General features: G+C 41.7%; 1 protein-coding gene across 2 annotated transcripts in view; it reads right to left on the reverse strand.

Annotated features, from left to right (window-relative positions):
* MYEF2 (myelin expression factor 2) overlaps nucleotides 1–22,266 on the reverse strand; it is a 30,066-nt gene extending 7,800 nt beyond the window's left edge. Inside the window, exons 1-15 of one of the 2 annotated variants that reach the window (XM_032762831.2) lie at nucleotides 22,126–22,266; nucleotides 21,958–22,007; nucleotides 17,739–17,968; nucleotides 16,484–16,536; nucleotides 15,228–15,235; nucleotides 15,022–15,115; nucleotides 13,934–14,125; nucleotides 12,934–13,087; nucleotides 11,883–11,932; nucleotides 11,730–11,793; nucleotides 11,460–11,561; nucleotides 10,196–10,246; nucleotides 10,047–10,118; nucleotides 9,877–9,972; nucleotides 9,615–9,716 (exon numbers count right to left, since the gene is read on the reverse strand). In XM_032762831.2, the coding sequence (XP_032618722.1) occupies nucleotides 9,615–9,716; nucleotides 9,877–9,972; nucleotides 10,047–10,118; nucleotides 10,196–10,246; nucleotides 11,460–11,561; nucleotides 11,730–11,793; nucleotides 11,883–11,932; nucleotides 12,934–13,087; nucleotides 13,934–14,125; nucleotides 15,022–15,115; nucleotides 15,228–15,235; nucleotides 16,484–16,536; nucleotides 17,739–17,968; nucleotides 21,958–22,007; nucleotides 22,126–22,251 (1,444 nt within the window). In that variant the 5' untranslated portion in view covers nucleotides 22,252–22,266. Of the gene's footprint in view, nucleotides 1–9,614; nucleotides 9,717–9,876; nucleotides 9,973–10,046; nucleotides 10,119–10,195; nucleotides 10,247–11,459; nucleotides 11,562–11,729; nucleotides 11,794–11,882; nucleotides 11,933–12,933; nucleotides 13,088–13,933; nucleotides 14,126–15,021; nucleotides 15,116–15,227; nucleotides 15,236–16,483; nucleotides 16,537–17,738; nucleotides 17,969–21,957 lie in introns of both variants that reach the window. The other variant, XM_032762812.2, reaches the window with a different exon arrangement.
* Between the last annotated feature and the right edge of the window lie 2,209 nt (nucleotides 22,267–24,475).

Genomic DNA, 24,475 nt, shown 5'->3' on the forward strand with positions numbered 1-24,475 from the left:
TATTGTGAAAAATATAGGGTGGAAAGGTCTTCTGTCATTCCCACTCCCAACTGATGTACCAATAGCAGGAGAACTACTTGAAGCTTTTGCTTCTTTTCCAAAAGATGCAAAACAATTCAAAGGAGCTGCTTATTAAACACTCAAGTAAAGATTCCACTAGGAAAGCTATGTGGGTCAGAGGAGAGAACATGCTTTTAGGAACAGTGCTAGGAATGTGGAAGACAAGACACACCAAATTCATTAAATTCCTACGAGCTGCAAGACTGAAGCAGCAAGGGAAAAGTACTTTAATTCCACCATTCTATAACTCTCTCGTGATGGCTTTGGTAGAGGTTACCATAGCACTACCTCTACCGTCCCTGTCCAGATTCTGTTGTAAGCAGCTAAACTGCCCTTCTTTCTGGAGTAAATCTCAGTACCAGGCGAAGTGGCTGAAACTATAATAGTAAAGAACTGAATTATCAGACACAGATGAGCACGATATATTGGGGAAGAGTCAATGAGGCTTTTGTTGAGGGAAATAATACCTCACCATTCTATTAGAATTCTTTGAAGATGTCAAAGTAAGCATGTGGACAAGGATGATCCAGTGGAAATAGTGTACTTTGACTTTCAGAAAGCCTTTGATAAGATCCTTCACCAAAGGCTCTTAAGCAAAGTAAGGAGTCATGGGATAAAAGGGAAGGTCCTGTCATGGATCACTAACTGGTTAAAATCTAGGAAACAAAGGGTAAGAATAAATAGTCAATTTTCACAATGGACAGAGGTAAATAGTGGTGTCCCACAAGGATCCATACCAGGACCACTTCTGTTCAACATATTCATAAATAATCTGGAAAAAGGGGTGAAGAGTGAGCATAGTGAAGTGGCAAAATTTGCAGATGATACAAACTTACTCAGGATAGTTAAGTCCAAGGCTGCAAAGCACTACAACGGGATCTCACAAAAACTAGGTTACTGTGCAACAAAATGGCAGATGAAATTCAGTGTTGATGAATGCAAAGTAGTGCACATTGGAAAACAATCCCAACTATACATACAAAATGATGGGTTCTAAATTAGCTGTGACCACTCAAGAAAGATCTTGGAGTCATCGTGGGTGGATTTCTGAAAACATCTGCTCAGTGTGAAGCAGCACTCAAAAAAGCTAATAGATTCATAGACTTTAGGGTCAGAAGGGACCAATATGATCATCTAGTCTGACGTCCTGCACAAAGCAGGCCACAGAATCCTACCCATTCACTTCTATAAACAAACCCCTAACCTATGTCCGAGTTATTGAAGTCTTCAAATTGTGGTTTGAAGACCTCAAGCTGCAGAGAATCCACCAGCAAGCGACCCGATGCCCAGCGCCTGCCCCAGAGGAAGGTGAAAACCTCCGCGGACTCATGCCATACTGCCCCCCAGAGGAAAATTCCCTCCTGACCCTAAATATGCGAGGGGGTGCGCGATCAGCCTAAACCCTGAGCATGTGCGGCCGCGCACCAGCCACACTCAGGGAAGAATTCCTCGCGAGTAACTCAGACCGGATCCCATCCATAACATCCCATCACAGACCACTAGGGCAGTACTTACCTGCTGATATCATAAATCAATTGCCAAATTAAGTATCCAATTCGATACCATCCTTCCATTGACATTATCAAGCGTTAGTCTTTAAAGCCGATATGTCTTTTGGCTACCCACTACTCCCCTTGGAAGGCCGCCCTTCCAGAACTTCACTCCTTCTACATGGTTAGCAAACTTTGTCAATTCAAGCTCCTAAAACTTCCTAGGTTCCAGTTATCCCATTTGTTCTTTGGTCTACATTAGCCGTACTAAGCTTAAATAATTCCTCTCCCTCCTCCTGAATATTAATCTCTCTGCATTAATATTAAAGAGCAAGCCCGGAATATCCCCTAACCTTATCGTGTTTGTTCTAAACAAGCAAAGTCTTTCTTTCATAAAACAGGTTTTCCATTCTCGGGAATCCTCGTGAGTAAGGCCCGTATCTGGGAAAGCCTGTCCAGTTATGGATTCCCCTTCTTAAACATGCCGCGGCAGACCAGAACTGACACAGGTTTTCCAGATGCAGGTTCACAGTGCCCATATACTAATGTTACTAACACCTCCTTATTTTTGCTGGCAAAGTACCTCCCTGATGCATCCTAAAATTGCTAGTAGCTTTTTTAACGGCCATATCACATTGGCAGCTCATAGTCATCCTCTAATCAACCAATACGCCAAGCGTCCTTCTCCTCCTCTGTTTCTTCCAACTGATGTGTCCCAATCTTATAACTAAAAAAATCCTTATTATATAATCCCTAAATGCCATGAGGGGGGGGGGGGGAATTTCCTTGGGGGGGGTCCTGCCACTCTTTCAACTAAATAGCTGGAGGAAACCATTACAAAAGGGATAATCAAGAGACAGAAAATTATCATATTGCTCCCACCCTATATAAATCCATGGAATGCCCACACCTTGAATACTACATGCCCATTCTGGTCACCCATCTCAAAACAATGCAATTTTTTTTCTTGTTGTATTTTATTTGTTTATAAATTTGAAAAGAACACAGAGAAGTGGCACCAAAGATTAGCGGATAGATGAACAGGCTTCAACTATGAGGCGAGATGATTTGTTCTTTTTTTTTTTTAAAGACAGCCGACCAGCATCATTCTTTGGAAAAAAGAAAAAAAAATAGGAAGAGCGATATAATCTGAACAGAATATGATAGGGAGCTCATATAAGAATCGGGGATGGTGATGTTGGGAAAGATGAATAAAGAAAGGTATTTGGTACCCTTCCCTTCAGTAATACATTGGAGACCTTGCTTTACAGTGGTGGTCACCCCGTAATGAAATTAAGGAGCAACAAGTTTTAAAACGATAACTTAAGGAAGTACCCTTCATACAACCCCACAGTCGAATCTAATGTAGATACTTCGTTGCGTTGCGGGGGGCCCGAGGGGGGTCAGCGCGGGCTGTTGTAAAGGCTCAAAGAGAATATAAATGGCGTTCAAAAAGAATAAGATAAATTCATGGAGAATTAAGGTCGTCAACGGACTATTACAGCCAAGATGATCAAGGATGCAACCCCATAGCATGCTGAATGTCCCATAAACCTCCCGCACTGACAATAGCTGAGCGACTGGACCATTTAGGCACAGATCACTCAAACTGCCCCTATTATGTTCATTCCTTCTGAAGAACCCTGCACCAGCCACTGTTGGAAGACAGGAAACTGAGCTAAGTGGACCATTGGTCTGATCCAGTATAGTCATTTTCATGGAGAAGAGAATAAACAGAACTCTCTCTGATAAACCTAGATCTGCTAGACTGTGACAAAGGCAGCATCAATGTGACAATAGATCTTGACATGAGAAGACAAATGGGTGTGGTTCTAATACCATCCAACGTATGTCCACAAACTGATGACTTGCTCACCCCAGAACTATCAGCACAATCTTGGCTCTGTCTTGCTTGATTTTATTATCCTTCACATGAAAGAAAAACAAGAGTGTGTGCATGGTATGGGCCAGAAGGAAGAACACTGAAAACTTCATGTTGCCCATGCTACTTTATCTGCTAGAGAATCTTTCACATTTTGGGTTTTTTGTTTATCTGGTCTGGTGTTTTTTGCCACAGAAAGTCAGTGACTGACTTGCCCAGACTGCACACACTCTGAATACTCAATTTCTGAAACTGTTCCCCAACTGTTCTGAAACTGCAGTTAGCTCCGCAGTTCAAACGGAAAGACGACTGTTCTCTGCAAACCTGAGTAGAAGGATGGTCTCTCAGAGGAACAGTTTCCCCCTTTGCCACACCAGTGTTATCTGACCTCAGAATAATGTGCTGATTCTGACTAGAATACTGAGCTTGTTCAATGCAAGCTAGGCTTTTCAGTGCTCCAGCAGGTGGGCATCAAAAGCTCTCTCTGAAGTACAATATTTCCTTGGGTCAGATGGATGCTTAGACCGGATCCCCAAACCCAAAAAGCTTGTGTTTGGGTCCTGCAGGGGCATCCTTTTCATTGTTTTATCACAATGCAACACATTGTGACCTATAGGGGAAAAGACTACTTCATACTTATTGCTTTGATTGAAAGTGTCCTCCATGATAAGGAACTGTTTGCAGAGTTTGAAACCAGGGTACGAAATCCCAGCAGGATACAGTAAGGTTCAACAACATTAGCTGAGCTCAGATTGCTGGACAAATCTACCATGCTAACTGGGCAATCAGATTTATCCTCAAAGTGATTCTCTGAAGGGAATACTAGTCTCCAAGCATTTGTTAGGAGCAAGAAAGCTTCTGCCAAGCGCTTCTCATTAATGAAGAGGCCTAGACTCAAGAACATCTCCACTCTGGTCACAGCCATTAATACACAAACTTCTAAATTAGCTAGCTAGTCATCTAGGTAGAAGATTTCATAGATCTTGTTCTAGATTCATAAGTTTCCTTGATATTGTAGGCAAGGAAGAAGGGAGAGCCTTTTACTTCAAACAATGCCCCTTACAATGGCCAATACAGTCTCCTGGGCGCATTAAAGCTTTGAAGACCCTCTTCGATGCACCAGTGTCCCATTGTCCTTAAGTAAGAAGGCATCAGCCTAGATATTGGGATAGGAGGACAGTAGGGTCTTCCTCAGCTAAACACAGCATAAACCAAGAGTTATGATGTAAAGTCATAATAGTTTAGCTAGCAAAAGGAAAAAAGTTATAGGCCCTCTGGGATTCTATCAAATTCTCATTAAATACAAAGGTAATGCCAAAATACAAATCAAGAGAAGCAGATATCTGGTATCTTCCAATTACTTCCATTCTTGACACTGCTATCCTGCTCAGTGATCCCTAAACAGTAAAGGCCACAGGAAGCAGGGATATCGACTTTGTAGATACAAATCAGCCCAGGACACTTTCATCTTTTAGTATGTACTGTCTTGTTCTGTTACAGCAGCACCAGAGAATGCAAGTATATGGCAGAGCCCTGCTGTTTTGCACTCTACTTGGCTGAAACCTGCTCCCATCTATTGCATGCAGAACTCCCACATCCAATTCCTCACAACAGTATTAAAATGCATAGACTTAATACAGCCTCATCTAGCTAATAATATGCATCATCAATATACAGGAAAAAAAATCTGATATTCGTGTAAAACAGGGGTCGGCAACCTTTCAGAAGTGGTGGGCCGAGTCTTCATTTATTCACTCTAATTGAAGATTTCGTGTGCCAGTAATACATTTTAATGTTTTTAGAAGGTCTCTTTTTATAAGTCTATAATATATAACTAAATCATTGTTGTATGTAAAGTAAATAAGATTTTTAAAATGTTTAAGAAGCTTCATTTAAAATTAAATTAAAATGCAGAGTCCTCCGGACTGGTGGTCAGGACTCAGGCAGCATGAGTGCCACTGAAAATCAGCTCGTGTGCTGCCTTTGGCACACATGCCATTGGTTGCCTTCCCCTGGTGTAAGATCTGCAGTCAGAGCTAAGTTTATACTTTCAACTGTGAAATTTGGTCTACAAATACATAGCAGCCACTATCAACCTAAATATATTCTGTTCTGAATGTCTTCACTTCCAAGGAACTGTTCAGTCACTTTAAATCCAAGATGGGGCAAAGATTTCCTGTCATCTTAAAAGATGAGAAATAGTCTAAAACAGATACCAGAAAATCTGTCGTCTTCTGGAAAGGGGCAAATCAACCAGACTGTGCAAAGATGATAAAATGATTTGCTAAGAACCTTTTCTGCCCCTGAAGAAAAGACTGAATCATCTTGAGATACAGGGAGGCAAGAGGACCCACTGATCTTCTGTGATGTGGACCCAATCCTTGAAGATGCCCCACTCCAAACAGAGAATATATGAGTAGAAGCCATTCACAGGTCGGAAGAAGCAGCGCTTCCAGACTGACCCGTGTAAATAATGGTTCGCTAATTTGACTTAAGCACCTGTCTAAATGGGGATTTTCTAATTAAAATTGGTAATCATCTCTGAATCTCCTTCAGGGGAAAACTGTTTTACAAGCAGACTTTATGGTGGCAACCTAAACTAGTCCCCTCTGCCTCTTCGGCCTGGTATACACTACACGTTTATACCGATTTAATGCTGCACCCGTCCACACAACGAGGCCCTTTATATCGATATAAAGGGCTCTTTAAACCGGTTTCTGGACTCCTCCCCGATGAGAGGAGTAGCACTGAAATCGGTATTACCATATCGGATTAGGGTTAGTGTGGCTGCAAATCGACGGTATTGGCCTCTGGGCGGTATCCCACAGTGCACCACTGTGACCGCTCTGAAAAGCAATCTGAACTCAGATGCACTGGTCAGGTAGATAGGAAAAGCCCTGCGAACTTTTGAATTGCATTTCCTGTTTTCCCAGCATGGAGCTCTGACCAGCATGGGTGGCGAGGCAGTCACAAATCCAAAAAGAGCTCCAGCATGGACCGTACGGGAGATACTGGATCTGATCGCTGTATGGGGAGACAAATCTGTTCTATCAGAGCTCCGTTACAGAAGACGAAATGCCAAAGCATTTGAAAAAAATCTCCAGGCTATGATACAGAGTCCACAGCACAGTGCTGTGTGACAAGCGTAACGGAAAGCCAAAGAATCAAATGGACGCTCATGGAGGAAGGGAGGGGGTACTGAGGACTCCAGCTATCCCACAGTCCCCGCAGTCTCCGAAAAGCATTTGCATTCTTGGCTGAGCTCCCAATGCCTGTAGGGTCAAACACATTGTCCGGGGTGGTTCAGGGTATATCTCGTCAATTTACTCCCCCCCTCCCCCATGTGAAAGAAAAGGGAAAAAAATCGTTTCTTGACTTTTTTCAATGTCACCATATGTCTACTGCATGCTGCTGGTAGACACGGTGCTGCGGCACTGAACAGCAGCATCCTCTCCCCTCCCTTCCCCGGTGGCAGACGGTACAGTGCAAGGACTGGTAGCCGTCCTCGTCATCAGCCCGTGAGTGCTCCTGGCTGGCCTCAGGTGAGGTCGGCCGGGGGCGCCTGGGTAAAAATAGGAATGACTCCCGGTTATTCCCGGCAGATGGTACAGAACGGCTGGTAACCGTCCTCATCATAGCAACTGGGGGCTGAACTCCATCCCCCCCCCCCTTTCATGTCTAAAGAAAAGATTCTGTACTGCCTGGACTATCATAGCAGCGGATGCTGGGCTCCTCTCCCCCCACCGTTTAATGTCCTGCCTGGACTATCATAGCAGCTGGAGGCTGCCTCCCCCTCATTTTATCTCACTAAAAAGTCAGTGTTTCTTATTCCTGCATTCTTTATTACTTCATCACACAAATGGGGGACCCTGCAACGGTAGCCCAGAAGGGTTGGGGAGGAGGGAAGCAACGGGTGGGGTTGTTGCAGGGGCACCCCCTAGAATGGCATGCAGCTCATCATTTCTGTGGGATCTGACACGGAGCGGCTGTGCTCTCTGGTTCTCTGATACACTGGTTCTCTAGTACACTTGCCCCATATTCTAGGCAGGACTGACTCTATTTTTAGATACAACATAAAGGAGGGAATGACCGGGGGTCATTCCCATTTTTGTCTTTGCGCCCCCCGGCCGACCTCAGCGAAGGTCAGCCAGGAGCACCCATGACAGCAGCAGACGGTACAGAACGACTGATAACGTCATCTCATCGCCAATTTACAATGGCACAGCAGATGTACAGAACGACTGGTAACCATCTCTGCTACCTTGCAAAGGCAAATGAATGCTGCTGTGTAGCGCTGCAGTACCGCCTCTGTCAGCGGCATCCAGTACACATACGGTGACAGTGACAAAAGGCAAAACGGGCTCCATGGTTGCCATGCTATGGCGTCTGCCAGGGCAATCCAGGGAAAAAGGGCGTGAAATGATTGTCTGCCGTTGCTTTCACGGAGGAAGGAATGAGTGACGACATTTACCCAGAATCACCCGCGACACTGTTTTTGCACCATCATGCATTGGGATCTCAACCCAGAATTCCAATGGGCGGGGGAGACTGCGGGAACTATGGGATAGCTATGGGATAGCTACCCACAGTGCAACGCTCCAGAAATCGACGCTAGCCTCGGTACATGGACGCACACCACCGAATTATTGTGCTTTGTGTGGCCGCGTGCACTCGACTTTATACAATCTGTTTTACAAAACCAGTTTATGTAAAATCGGAATAATCCTGTAGTGTAGAGCAGTAACTATAGATACATTTAGGCATGAATCCAGTCTCATCCTTGAAATTCTGGGTCAACCTAAGACTCTACGTCTGCAGAATACTTTTTGTCCTAAATGCAGCCAAGTGAAACCTGCTCAACTCACAAAAGTGCAACACTCCATTGCACGAGGAACATTGGTGGAGGAACGAGTGGAGAAGAAATCAGCACAACCTCAATGAGCTGTCTTTTACTCCTGGAGTACAATTTTGACACCACTGTGCAATTGCTGAATTTTTCAGAAATTAACATGCCACGCAGAATTTCACTTGCCCAACAAGAAAATGGACTGCCAGTTGCAAGAGGGCCACAACTAGTGGGTCTGCTTGAAGCCAGCAGACGCCCAGCTCTACACCTAGAAGACAAAGGCCGAGGGGCGGGGGGGGTGAGGGGGGGGGGGGGGGGGGGGAGGGGGGGGGAGGGGGGGACAGGGAGGGGGGGGGGGGGGGGGGGGGTGGGGGGGGGGGGGGGCGGCGGGGGGGGGGGGGATGCATCACGCAAGGAAAAAGATAATTCCTGGCAGCTATAGGTTTCCCATTAGAGCATGCCCTGGGGAAAGAGAGACACGCGCACGCGCAGCTTTGGCTGGGGCTCTGGAGGTAGGGGGTAATACGGGATGGGGAATATGGCTGGGGGAGCACAGTGGCCTGGCTTGGCGGGGGAGGGGGAGGGGGAAGGGAGCAGAGAAACAGGAACTGGGTTGTCATGGGGGTTTCTTGAACTCTCTACTCCTGGGGGAATATTTGTGTCTGTATTGTTATAGACATACTTGCTGACAGGTATTTTGAAATAAATTACCAAAATAACAAACTGCTGTGATTATGTAGTGTGATTTTGACAAATAAAATTCAAAAATTTTAAAATATTGTGCTCAGAATTTTTAGTTTTTTGGTGCAGAATTTCCCCAGGAGTATGACTTGCATCAAAAAAAGAAAGGAAGCAGACTGGGCCTGTGCAAGGAAGGGGAGGAGACAAAGATGGCAAAAATTTCACTGTTTCTATTGGATGCCTCCTATCCAATTTACATAAACAGGAAGGACAACATGTCTAGTGTGCACTAATGAGACAAGGCCACAGAAATTGCAAGACAAATATTTGAACAGCTGGTATGTAGTTTCCAGAAAGGTGTCCTGGAATTTCAGTTCTTCAAATACTCAAAAAGTTACTAGCTGTGTTAACTTAAAACATTGTCTTTAAACACTCCCCCATTCAAAAAAAAAAATTTTTTTTGGACAGGGCCATCATACTTCCATCTATGTAAAGATCTAAATTTTATCTTCATTGCAGCACCTACCAAAATGCTTTTTGGAGACTGAGGTTGAAGATGATGAGCAGATAGATTTACTAGTCAGTTTACTTGTCAAAAGAAATAAGAAATGTGATTGCTCAGGAAGAATTCAAGTTTGACAGAGAGTTACCATACCCATTCTTCCAAATGAATCTCCAAAGCCCCGGTTCATTGCCATGTCACTCCGACCAAAATCTCTGTCAATAGTTCCTCCCATTCCACCACGGAACATTTCTGCTGAGAATATACCAACAAACAAGCAGAAGTTACAATAGATTTTCTGTTACATTTTCAACATACGATGTACATAAATTACGTACTTCATGTTTGCTCATGTAAAGGGAAAGTAGTTTAAAGCACAAATCTGAAAAGCTCACATTTAAGTTTGCTAACTTACCTCCCATGCCAGTTGTCATGCCTCCCATGCCGGTTCCTATGCCCCCACTCATTCCACTGCCCATATTTCCTCTGAAGTCATCTACACTCCCCATCCCTATGTAAAGAAAAGCGTTTTAGTAACAATAATTGATTAAAAAGGAGAGAGAGAGAGAAATAAAGTTCACCCACCTCCCATTCTGCTGACTCCACCAAATCCTCCCATGTTAGTCATGCCTTTCATTCCACCAAATCCACCGATACCTATGCAATAAGAAAAAATGTTTTCTATACAATATTTTAAAGACATTAACAGAAAAGAAATAAAAAAATACGTATACCTCCTCCCATTCTGTTCATTCCTCCAAAGCCTGGGCCATCCATTCCGATACCTTCAACAAAAAGTTATATAGTTTAGAACACAGAAAAAGGTCTCTCCATATTTCTATATTATTACTCCTGTGGGAATTCTGCACCAAAAAATTAAAAATTCTGTGCACAATATTTTAAAATTCTGCATATTTTATCAAAACAACACTATATAATCACATCAGTTTCAATTATTTGGGTAATTAATTTCAAAATACTGTCAGCAATTATGTCTAACAATACAGACAAAAAAAAATTCCCCCAGGAGTAGGGAGTTAAAGAAACCCCTACAACAACCCAGTTGTGTTTCTCTGCCCCTCTCCCCGAGCCCTACCTCAGGGCCAGACACCCCCACACTCCCTCCAGGGCCCAGCTCCACCTCAGACATTCATGCCCCCTATCCTCCCAGAGCCCAGGGATCCAGAGGGAGAAACAGCCTGATGCTGGGTCCTGGGCTTGTACAGAGTTTCCTGCAAGCCACCTCCTTCCTCCAGCGCAGGGGTGACCCACTTGTGGCTCTTCAGAAGGTAATATGCAGCTCCTTGTATAGGCACTGACTCCAGGGCTGGAGCTATAGGCGACAACTTCTAATGCGCCAGGAGGTGATCACTGCTCAACCCCTGGCTCTGCCACAGGTCCTGCCCCCACTCCACCCCTTCTCGGCCCCTCTCCTGAGCCTGCTGTGCCCTCCATCCCGAGCTTCCTGCACACCACGAAACAGGTGATCAAGAGGAAGAGGGAGGTGCTGATTGGCAGGGCTGCCAGTGGGTGGGAGGCGTTGGGAGTGGGGGAGGGAGCTGATGCGGGGCTGTTGACATATTACTGTAGCTCTTTGGCAATGAATATTGGTAAATTCTGGCTCCTTCTCAAGCTCAAGCTGGCCACCCCTGCTCCAGGGCATGCCGGGAACTGCAGCTTCCAGGAACCCTTCAACTCCCTCCCGCTCCCCCTTGGAGTGTCTTCTATTTGCAAGCTGGGCTCTGCTAGGTCCAGTGGCCCCAAGTGGCCATCAGCACCTCTGCAGCCGATTTCCGTGGGGTTTAAAGGAAATTCTGTACAGAACATTAATTTTGTGCAAATACTGTATTGTGCAGAATTCCCCTAGGAGTAATTTATGTAAGTCAATTAATCAAATTCACACTATTCAAGGTTTACTTTGTTAGAGCAGACAATTTTTCCTGAGGCAAGACCAAGAACCATTAACGTTACAGAGAAAAGAAATAAAAGTATCCTCACCTCCTGGACCCATACTCCCCATTCCACCACCCATGCTCAACTGGGTTGCACTGATGGGCTGTCCTCCTGGTCCAAGTCCCATTCCAATACCTCCAAGGCCACCTTTGAAAACCACAGTAAGTATCACCATCAGGAGTCAGGATTTCTGTTGCCACAATGAGACCCTACAAACGTAATTCATGCCTCCTGGTGCAGACATCACACAGTTCCAGACTGCAGATCATAATATGTGAAGTCCAAGGAGTAAGAAAGATTATAGCCCATACTCACGAGGTAACTGTGGCGTCTTGTTCTCCACCACACGGAAGTCTTCATGAGGAATTGATTTGTCATCCTGTTGTGAAATGAGTATTATTAGGAGGGATTTCACTACATTTTAGCTTAGCTAAAAGTAAGGTACAAGGGGACGGGCAGACAACTCACCATTTTTACATGCATAGGTCTATCAAAAAGGAACTGTCCATTGAACATAGCTGAAGACCAAGTCAAAGAAGTTTGATCTGACTACTGAAGGCAGTCTAACTAGTTTTAAAGACTCATTTTTATGATTTAGCTTACCCACCTCCCTCACCTTTCTTAGTAGTTTCCTCCCCCGCTTCTCCAATCAAGGAGATCAGCTAGTTAGAATGACAGTTATAGACAAACACTGAACACATCAGCTCCTTTTTCAGCCTTAACTACTGGACTGCACAGTCATCCTCTCTCTCCAGCCCAATGACTATTTAAGTGTTTATCTACGTTTGAACAGTCACTGGGCAAGAGAAAGTTTCTGAATTCCAGTGGTTAGAGCACCCCCCTCAGAAGTTGCAGAACCTGGTACAGTCCTCCTGCTCCACTCTTTCATCATTTATACACTACAGAATGGCTTCAACAAGAGACGCTGAGGAAGCCCCACATCAGAATATCCCACAGCTCAGGGGTTAGAGCACTTTCTGTCCAAACTCTCTCTCCCAAAGGGGTCGTGGGAGAGATGAGAATTGTACCTGGGTCTCCCACATCCCAGCAGAGTGCTCTAACCACGGAGCTAACAGTTATAAAGGTAGGCACCACCACCACCTGGATTTTGAATTGGACCTGATCTGGTGCGTGCACCCAGAGGCTCCCACAAGCCACACAAACCAACGAATTCCTATCTTCCCCTGATTCATGAATTGCTCTGGGACTTAAGCACCTGGACACCTAGAATAGAATTGGACATGCCCCAAGGTCTAAAACCTAGAAGGAGTTGCGTGGACTTCAGTGGCGCCACGCATAGGGATTTACATGCCTAATTCTGGAGTTTAGGTGCCTAAGCTGTTTTGTGAAGTGCATTCAAGGTCTTCATGTACACAGAAACTGAAGTTTAGCAAGCATGTAAACCAGCTACAATGCAAATGGATACAGTGTAGCTTTAAAAAAATCAAACACAAACTGAAACCACACTTAACAAATTGCTCCTTTAACCAGATAACTAATACTCAAAAAATAAGGATACATATTGCCTGAACTGCTTCAATTGCTTGTTCAAAAGTGACTGTTCCCATTCCTCGACTCTTGCCATCCTTGTCTTCTTTGATATCTGCACGTTTTACAGTTCCAGCAATGCTGAACACCTCCTTTAGTTTTTTCCAGCCAACTTTAAAGTCAAGCTGAATATACAAAAATTACACAATTGCAATACATTTATCTCATCTCATTAAATAATTCAGGAGACATTTTACAGCATAGTAACTTTTTAAACTCCTAAAAACAATATATTTTTATAGCACATGTCCACCACAATGAATCTAACAAGTCAAATCTCTTTAAATGTGATGAATTTGTCACTTCTGTATGCTTCCCTCATCCTCCTCAACTTTTAACATGCAGATTAGGATGGGAAATTTTTTGCAGCACCTGCATTCTCTTAAGTGCCAGTTTGCATTTAAAGAGAAACAAGAAACTAGTTCCAGTATTTCTTAAATTTGTGCAAATTCTGAGCTAGTAAGAGAATCAGAATAAATGATCGCATTGAAACAATACTGTAAAATAGAGAGTCTGTGTTAATGCAAAGTAACTGGCAAGATTCTCTGCACAAGGTGGATACACATGACAACAAATACACTTGCCAACTAACAAGTACACTCAGTTGTAAAGAAAAGTCAAAGTTATTTACTGGAAATAAACCTATCTGTAAATACTATTTTAAAAAATTGCAAGAAAGGACTACAGCAGAGCGAAGACCTTCAAAGAGAAGTGCTAGTAGTGGTCTGCTGCTCCTTAAAATTCATTTAACGTATTTCATTTTTATACCCCAATCTGGACTCATGCATGCGCTTTCTCTTCGATTTCAGGAAAGAAATACCAGACCATAAAATTAATTCATATGCATTTCCTTTTAAAGTGAAGAGAGTAAGTGGATGCTCCTGTGTAATTCACAGAGATTGGTACTACTGAACATAAGGATTTTTTAAGATAGATTAGACAGTAAAATTTTTAAGTGTGTTTAAACTTACATTAGCAACAAAAATAGTGGACCCAAGTCTGCCAGCCTGCAAATTACTAATAATCTCAGGAGGAATGTTTGGATTATTGAGAATTGAAGGGGGTAAATTCATCAATCCAGGCGCCATATCAGGTCCATGTCCTCCTGGGAATGGTCCTCCCATACGTGCCAATAACCTGCGAGCATGTTCACCATCAGGATCCTAGAACACATTTAAAAGTAAAGCTAACACATTCATCAACAGCAGGATTGACAGTTGAACAAAGAGAGTACTATTTTAAAATTCCATAAAAATCCATCAAAATCAACTAATATCCTTGTCAGCATCAGCAGAGGGATCAAGCACTTAATTAGCATGGAGACCTAATTCCCTCACCTCTAGAGGTGGGTCCTTTCAGATGAGGGTTGAGGCATATTGGCAAAGCACTTGTGGAGGAAGCGTGCACTGCCACTTCACATGCTGTACCTAGCCTATGGACAAGTAGAAAAGATTTCAATCTAATGGGCTGTCAGTCTAGTACCTTCTTCCAAGCACTGAGTTAATTCAATGAACTTTATTTTATTATTTGTTAATTCCATGATTAAAAATGTAACAGAACATTCCAAAGAACTACTATAGGACCCAACACTATATATTACATTGAGAATTTTGATACTTATCTGAGATCTCAATTTGCACAATCACCCTATTTCAACCCCCGTCCCACTACAAAATAGTCAGAACAATCTGACTGGCAGACTAGAGTTAAGAGTCATATTTTGATAAAAAGTATAAAAACTGAAAGTAATAGCCTGGGATAAAAGAGGGAAGTGGTAGAAAGTTAGGAAGTATCTACCATTTAAAAAAGGCATTTGTTTATTTTGGCATACTGCAGTCTTTAGGACACATCATGATTTTGTCACATTAGCTCACAGAAGGCACAATGCCAAGGGACCAAACAGGCCCCTGGCTGGCTAAGGAAACACAAGAGGCCTCTTCACTATTGAAAGCAGAAGATATGTATAACGAATAGACGACGTAATGTTAGTATAAAGCCACTTCAAGTGTTCTGAGAAAAGATTTAATCAATTCAAGCTAAAACAAAGTAACATTCATACCTCTTTAATGTTCAGGGGTCTTCCACTAAGGTCATATTTGTTCATAGTTTCTAATGCTTTCTTTACAAATTCTTCATCTTTGAATTCAACCACACTTAAGAAGGAACAAAATATTTAGAGTATTAAAGTAAAGTTAATTTTAAAAAGCTAGCAGAATATTTGTACACACACACACAAAAACAACACACAATAACAAAAAAACTTACCCACAACCCTGCATCCATGATGAAGATTTGTGAACACACGTTAAGGAGAAAGAGAAAAAAAAAAGAGGAGTGAGTCAGTAAACACAACTAATAAAGTATTTTAATATTCCATATTACTGTTAAATAACTGTTAGTTAAATTTCAACTCCAGAATTTATAAACACATGCTTTTTACTGACAGGGGAAATTAAATTTCACCTAGGGTCTTTTGAACAAAACATACTACAGGGGGATATTACAATTAAAAAGCAAAAGACAATATTCTAAACTCTATTTTATTCTCTTTGAGCCAAACCAGAATTGGACTATAGAAAAATGCCACACAGATCGACATAAGGACAGTTAAAAGAATGTGATCAGCACACTCAGTACAAAATTTGAGTACAAAATTAAATTCCACATCTAGTATACACGGATTTTGTGTACCTTTCTGAATTATGTTTAAAAAACTTAAGTTACTTTTCATGAAAGTAAATTATCGACTGCACCAAAACCCATTTAATAAAGCAACTAGTTTAGGACTGCTTTAAGTGAGCAGTACTATAGAGACTAAACTGAAAACACACCATTTTGTTTTACAAAATGTTAGGGAAATCATTTACAACAATTATTCTTGCTTAGTTAGAATTAAACCTGCATTTCTCAGTTCATACAGCAGGTTCAGATCTATTATAGTTCAAACTTTTGACTGAAAAAAAACAATGGAGCTTTAACATTCTTCACTCTAGGTGCCTCATTGCTGGCATTCTCTTGGCTGCCAACCACCTCCTTCCATTCAGTTTAAAAAAAACAGGCAAATTCAGTAATCCAAAGTGTTCAGAGCACTAGTCCTGTAAACTCTCAAATTAGATTCTTCAAACAGTATATTCTATACATTTTTATACTTACTGGTCTCAAATAAAAATATTACACTTGCAAAATTTATCAATTCAGTAGTTTTTTTTTTTTTTAAGTCCTTTACATAAAACAGATCTAGAACACAACAAAAACCCTAAATTAAAGTGTTGGCTGAAAAGTATTACCTTAGGAGAATTAAGTAAATGCCATTTGTTGCTTTATAAGATAACTTGTCCCTTACAGCCAGCTAGTTTGATTTACATGAAAGTGTCAGACTGATTCTAATACAGAAGCCTCAAGTCTATCATAATAAAATAAAAATGAAACTTACTTTCCAAAAACTGGTACAGGTATTATACAAAAATAAAACTGCAGAGGAACTTTTAAACCTCTAGCAGATTGTTGCCCACGGCACTTACCCTTGATTTTCCTTCAGCATCCTTAAACAGCTCCACGTATGTAACCTCACCAACTACATAAGACATACAAAGGGAAAATACCAAGAGACAATGCATTTAAACACCAATATCTTGCTTTACTGTGCCCCTGTGCACAACTCTACAGAGAAGCACCTATTATTCACCAACAATCAAAACCAGACCAACATACCTCCTGTCAATGGCTATATAATTTAGCTAATTTTCAGAAATATGCAGCAGCCACATTCTCAAGAGCTATACAAACAACTATATTTAACCTAATTCATACTACAGATCATATTTTGGCCAGTATGATATAGTTGGTGAACAAATTCAGATATACACTTGGTCCCTTAACCTATCAGATTAGAAAATCAACATTAGCACTTTTCAGTGACATTTGTCATCCTACTCACAACAGCTGTTTTAAGGTGACTTTCTACCTGAATGTCTTCAATCATAAGAGTTTGCCTTCAATATAATAACCAAATTTACAAGTCAAATATTTCACAGCAAGCCACACACTTTCTAAAGTTTCAGTGAATAAAACCAATCAAATAGTCATGTCACCTTACAACAGATAAACCAAGCAAAGTTACAAAAAGTTTTTGGCATTATTTAAACAGCCTAGAAGCCAAGTGTGCTTTGCATTACTTTTAAAGAATCGATATTTTCAAGAAAAATAACAGATCTAACTTTTTACAGAATTCTTATTAGAGTTAATTTTCCCCAAACTGTCCAGAGTAAAACATTTGGGGTATCCAGATTACTCTATCAAAACTGCAACAGCAGTAACACACTTTTAATATAGATCTCCAGTCAGTCAGTCATGGCAGTAGTGACAATGCAGACAAAGTTAATTCCACAGCCAAATTCCACCAAGGAAATACAAAACATCTTTTGAAATACACACTAAGTGTATTGCTTAAATACAATAGCCCTTTAAAAATCTACAAAGACTTCAACTAGACAAAACACAATCTCTTTAAAAAGTCATGAGGGCATGCATATGCTGTTGGCTCTCTACTGTCACACTAAAATGGCAAGATTGTAAACACTTCATTTTCCCATACTACCCTGCAATGCAGTTGTCTCAAATGAAAGAGTGGGGAGAAGATAGATGTATCAAGTAAAGGCCAAAAAAAAAAAAAGAAAAAAAAAAGAAAATGCAAGTCAAACCTGTGTGGCTCAAAGGACAAAAATATTTTAAGTTCATCCCCTTCCTATATGAAGTGGGTTATCAGGAGTGAGTTACCTTTTTCTCTCATAAGATCTTTAATAGCTTGCCACTTCATGTCATATGGGATGTTGCTGATGAAAACTCTGTTACGGTTAATAGTCTTCTTTTCTCCAGTGCCTGAATTCTTGTCCTTTGAATACGGATGGAATCTATTCTTGTTTCCAAGAGATGGAATTGCCTTCGGTTTTGGAACATATTTTTCCTTCACAGGTGCTCTCTCTTCCTTTGCTGCCTCATCATTATCCCTATATTTTCAAGGGAGAGACACATTAGTTTTGCCTTGAAATAATGGTACAATTCTACATTAATAGGGCAAATCTCACATTTTGCATGCTATCAGCTTTGCAACTACCATTCAGGACTCCCTACTTCCCAAGAATTATTTCATTTTAAACAGTCTCATTTCATGAACACACACTTTTATTTGGCAACAATAAGAAATTAAAGTTTGCAAAGAAAGGCCACACTGTTCCATTGTAATCACAGTAAGGAAGTCTAGTTAAGTTGTACTTCTGTAGTAATATGCCTGTCAAGTTCCAGCAAGGTGGTGTTATAAAGAAACAGATTTTTAAAAATGTGTGTAACTGAGATATATCATCCTAGTTATTACAAGCCTTGAGACTTAGGACTTTTAAATAGAGTACTGAAAGGTCTTTACATAAGATATCAGTTGCGATTACGCAATATTCCTCTCATACTTAAGTGTTACAAGATTGCAGAAAAGGATTTGGAACCCTCTTGCTTAACTTATTACGTGAGCAAAACAGTATCTTCAGAACACCTCACAAGCTGTATTTGTTTCAACCGGCTTGCAGGACCTAAAATTTTACATAAAATTCTGACACTTTCAGCACATAGCTAAAAGGACCTAATACACGAATTTCTGTTCTATAAATACAGTACATCGCTGGACTGTTTGGTTTGTGTTTATTGAAGAATTATGAAATTAGGAACTAAGATTCTCTTCATGAAAACTACACCTTCAAATGTAATCAACCTGCATATCCTAAGTGGGCAATAGTCAATTTATTACTGTTGCGCTAAGTAAATGAAAAGTTCTAGTGTGGTCCCATTTATTATCCACCCACAATGCCAAACTCCATTTTAGGAATTCAGAGCATGAATCTGAAGCAATTTCTAATTCTAAGAAAAGTAAGCACTGGTGTGAAATGGGCTTTGTAGCCAAAATATGTAATAAATCAAGTTAGTTGAGAGATTATTGCAAAGTTTATATCCAAAAAAGCTATTATATTCAAAAAGATTATATAAAAAGCGCAAGCATATGTAGGTGTTTTCATATTTTATATATAGCAAAACAATCTCTGCAATAATCTCATCACTTGAGCATTCATAAGGATATAGAAATCCACAGATGCAGAACTTCTGTGCATCCTAGAAGGAGAGGCAATGTTTTCTGGAAAATATGAGCTATCACTTTAAATAGTTTCTTCCCTGACTACAAAGAAAACCTTCTAAACGGGATTCAAAGCAGTATTACCTTTGTAGTCTGGAGACCAAATGAAATGACAACTTTAAGAGCTATGAACTTGCCTACCTCACTTTAGTGAGGAGTCCATTCAGTCAGAAAAAGTCAATCAGTATAGAATTCCCATGGAAGTAATGAAATTAAGCAATACAGGGATATCAGTTATAAATTAGCTAATTAAGGCCAGGGATTTTTTCTTCAAACTTGTCTGTAGAGCAGCTAGCATATTTTTATTGTTATATTTGACTTCTTGACCCAGATCACCAAAACAGCAAGAATTTCCACTATCAATCAATTTTACATTAAAGGATTTTTTTTGTTTGTTCATTCTATGGTCAATCACTTGAGTTAGATCGACCCAATGCAGTATGCATCTACATGTGCTAGGGCCAAAGCTGAGTAGGAACAATAACATGATTCTAAACTTTGATTACAATCAACAGCATTTATTGTTAGCATTTACTGCATGATGCTTAAATAAGACCAAGAAACAATAATTAAACTGATTTTTATTTTCTGATTCTAGATACTACTAGTAATTAAATTTTAACTAGAAGACTGCATCTGTAGGAAACAAACTGAGGCAAACATTTAAATCCAAAATTGTGCAGAAAATAAACCTTAAAAACAAAATAAATAAAAATATAAAGTCTTCTAAGCTTATGTATAAAGAACCCATAGAAAAAGATAATTACAATTTGTAATCTGCACATGATTTCTCACGATACCAAAGTTAACAAAATACTTACAGCTCAGAATTCTAGTTATTCAACGTACTGTGTTGAAAAAGTTATTTTAGGAACTTCTACTGATTCTGTTCATAAGCATCCCTACAAACCAGTAGGTAGGTACAAAGTAGCAGTGTAGGATGTTCCACAACTAAGTGCCTGATCCTGCAAACACAGATGCACATTTTTAACTTTGCTATCTTGAGTAGTCCTATTACTCAACATAGTAAGTTTAAGTAGGTGCATAAGTAATTGCAGGACTGGAGTCCACTTTCACATAAGCATTATCTGGTTACAAGAGAATTTAAACAGACTGAAATTTGTCTTTTGACACACATTAAAATTAACACAATGCTTTCTGTACATGATTACAGGGGGAACAAAGGATAGGATTATGTGTACATGAAACCCTGATACTCAGGATTATATCTTGTGTTGCTTTCTAAATAAGCTAACTCCACCAAAAAAAAAAAAATATGGTAACAGGTTTAAGTCAAGTCACTGCCACAGTTGTTACATTCCCAAATGAAAATGAAAAACTTACTACCATTGTGTTGCATTTTCAAACTGCTGTGCAAACATCAAAATGCAAGGCCCTACATATGGCCTTAAACCGAGAATAATACAAACCACAAAAATCAGGAGTGTAAGCATTTAGAGCCAGGTGAACACAACAAAGGAAAACCTGGCTTAGGTTACCCCAAGGTATGTAAAATATAACCTACACAAATATCATATATGGTCAAGAATACCTTCATTCTTCACCGATTTTATAAATGTTTTTATTTTGAATCTTACCTCAAGAGTGTGTGTTTACCACAACCCATATTTTTAAAATTTCAAACGTCAATCCAGCTTTCAAACAGCCACTATGTATTAAAAGAAGTCTGTAACCAAATACTTTTCTCCCAGGTGTGAACTGGGTAAAATGAGAAGCTGAAAGTTGTACTGATTTGAGATCAAAGACTTCCTACATTCGATCATTGCCTAGTAACAGTTTGAAGGTATGATGCCAAGAACCATCAGCCCTAGAAAATCCATTTGCTTTATTACATTGGAAAGCTGAAATTCCAAGCTTCCTAATAATATTCCATATCTGTCCCTGACAGGTGATGGTTTACTGGATCTTAAAATAGAACCACTGTAATTTATAGGAAAGCTGATAATTTTTAAAACCTTTTCAAAATGTGTTACAAGTAGAGATTTTTCTCTATCTACCTGCACAAGAGGACTCATGGTTCTAAGACAACCTGGCCTTACAGATGGAGGGGTACCAAAAAAAAAAAAAAAAAGCAGCAATGTAAAGTTACAATACATCTCCAGAAAAGCACTGTATAAACAGAACAGGTTATGGTATCTGAAGGCATAAAGGTTCACTACTTAAAAGCGACCTGTGGCTTGCCATAGAGTGATGATCAACTCCCACTCATATAATCCTCATACTTACTGTCCGTGTTACACGCACAGGCTTGGATTCAGTGAGCAGACACGCCACCACGCAAGGAAGCGCACTGCTCCCAGTGATCACATCGAGAAACCTCGTCATCGTCAATATAAAGCAATTGCCTTGCCTCCTGCCTTGCCTCCGGGCCACGCTCTCCACGCTCCCAAGAAGAGGCTAATGGGATGGGGGAAGCAACCCTCCCCTAGCGCAGCACCCCATCGCAGGGCAGCCCTCATGAGCCTCCCCTCCCCCTGCTCTTAGCCCCCTCCTCCGACCTCCTCGTTATCCCCTCCTCCACACCGCCCCGAAGCTACACCACAACGGCTAACACTAACGTGGGGGTGGGGGCTCTACTTCCCCTCCCAGGTGATGGGGGCTCCCCGGACGGAGTAGCCCCATCCCCTCCACTCCTGGAAGGGGGAGGAGCCTTACGGAGGGAGGGGGGAAGGAGAGGACGGGTTGCCTCTCTACCGCGGCCTAGGCGACCCGCTGAATCCCCGCACTCAGGTAGCCCCGTTGCCTGGCCCCCTCCCGCTTGTCCCCCGGCTCGCAGCCCAGGCTCAGCCCCGCACACACATTTTGACGCCATTGGCGCTGCCGCCGCTCTCGGTCGCTATTGCCGCCGCCTCCTCCTCATCCTGCTGCTGAGGCTGGTTGTCGGGGGCGGCTAAGGCCTCCTCCGCTCCCCCCGGGGGTGCCGCGGCCTCCGGCTTATCGTTCTCCGCCATTTCCTTCCCTGCCTGCTGTGCCGCCGCAGCCGCTGGGTTTGAAAGGGTCCCTGAGCGCCCTGGCCTCTCCGCGCCGGCCCGGCCAGCTCTCGCGAGAACGAGCCCGGAAGGGGGGGAGCGAAGAGGGCTGTTGGGTTACCATAGTGACACCATTGTGCCGGAGAGGCCTGTCGTCTCCATCCTCCCCTGTTCTAGGCGGGGACGTCTTAGAGGCGTCGGTCGAAGGACTCCCCTTAATTAGCTACTTCCAGCTCGAAGTGTAACCCCCGCGCCCAAGACATTACCCAGCGCTCTGTGTGCATCCACCCTCCCCAGAGAACCTACTGCCAATTCTGTCTGCCCTGAGACCCCTTCCCCCCACAAAAATACCTACTCCCACTTCTGAATGTTCGACACCCCGAGCCTCGCTTAGCCCCCCTCAACATAAATACTCCCACTTCTAAATAGTCAATAACCCCCATTCCTCCCAGCATACCCCCAAAACTCCCACTGCTACATTTCAATCACTCCCCACCCCTACTACTCACCCCCAACATAATCTGCTTTCACCATTCATTGTTCCATAAATGCACCTAAGATTACACCAAAACTGTCTGCACCCAGCACTAACTTCAGTAGTCACCCATTCAGTCCCAAAGGTCTCCATCAAAAATTACCCATCTAGCTTTGAACACAAAAAGTCCATAATCTGGATACAAATTGGTGATTTTATACCACAAATAACATCCTGCAGGCCAGGGCATAGCCTCTTAAAAACAAACTTTGTCCTGTACTTTTCATATGCATGGCCATTATTTCTTTGAAATCCAGATCATCACACCAATCTTTTCCCCAGTGACATTCTACTCTTTGCCACTAACTTACTTCCAGCCTTAGGGAGGTCCCACATATCTGTTCAAACTTCTGGCTTCCCAACTCTGGACCAAATTCATCCCTGCACTAGTGAAGAGTACAGCACAGGGGCAACATGCCTCTCCAATCACAGGGCTGCCAGGAGCTGCTTTTGACCCACTCCACACACCGCAGTACACCCCAACACAGGTCACACCATCCCCAAGGGCTCTCCTAGTTTTAGCCCCAGTGGCAACTATTTCCCTATGAGCAAGTCTAACAGTTAGGAATAGCCCTGGCATACGAACACCCTGGACACTTTCCTGGCACACCTCTTGAGGTGAAGACTCCTGATGAGGATAGTAAAGAACCAGCTATACTGACTGTGTTGTTGAAGTTGTGGGCCCCTCAGTTTCAGGTATATTCTCTAGAGGAGCTTACAGTGGCCTCAGTGCAGGAATGAATTCCTGCATGTCCAGTTGTGACACTACCACCAAACTATCTGCTCCTAGCTCATAAAAAAACAGAAAGTGTATTTTTCTTCAGGCGCTTCTCTACATTTTTCTGTGGTCTGCATTATCACTTGCTACACATTAAGATACAGTGCTGTTTATCTCATTCCACAGCTTCAAGACATTTCTGTATATCCTGTCATATCCCACTCCCGCTGCCAATGTTGTGACATGGTGTTATTTAGCTTGATAGGCAATTTTGATATGTCTGAGTCGCTTTCCATCCCCTATATCTCAATATTAATGCAGTACCATGAAGCATTATTATTTGATTATTCAGTGCTGCAGATAATGTATTTGTTTGTTAGTATTTAATGCTGCTGGGTGGTTCTTATTGTTATTGTAAGTTTAATTATTTTTAGGATATTCAGAGCTTATGCATAGGCATTACTTTTATTATTAAATCTAAATAATAAAAGTCTGCACAGCACTTTACAGATATATAAGAAGATACAATCAATACCCCAAAGATCTATAACCAAAGGAACTGATCCTGTCTCACACTGGCAATGGGTACATACCAGACTCTAAGTGGAAACAAAAAAGCCTGAAATATTCCTTTCAGCATAGATTGTCTCCCTCTGCCCATCCATTTCATCCTATTTTCTCCATATCATTTGAAAAAAATATTAACGTTAAATGATTTGGGATTTAACTTAGAAACTTTTAAAGCAGTCACCAGTCTGGTATCTCATCATCTTTTAAATGAGGAAGAATATTATATGCCCTATGGTGAATCTAGACCATTCTAGAGCTCAGGATCTATCTTCTTTGTGGGACTCTCTTTGGCCCTATATTTTCATGTTATGACACCACCAGCCTTGACAATATTACAGAGATTTTGGAGGAAATCTTGAGATTTTAAGTACTCTCCTTAAAGTCTAGTCTCAGGCTATGTCTACACCTGTCATAAACAGATTGTTAAGGGTTAATGTCTCTTTCACCTGGAAAGGGTTAACAAACAGGGAACTAAACACCTGACCAGAGGACCAATCAGGAGACAAGATACTTTCAACCCTGGGT

This window comes from Chelonoidis abingdonii, chromosome 9 (assembly GCF_003597395.2).
Source record: "Chelonoidis abingdonii isolate Lonesome George chromosome 9, CheloAbing_2.0, whole genome shotgun sequence".
Classification (NCBI taxonomy): domain Eukaryota; kingdom Metazoa; phylum Chordata; order Testudines; family Testudinidae; genus Chelonoidis; species Chelonoidis abingdonii.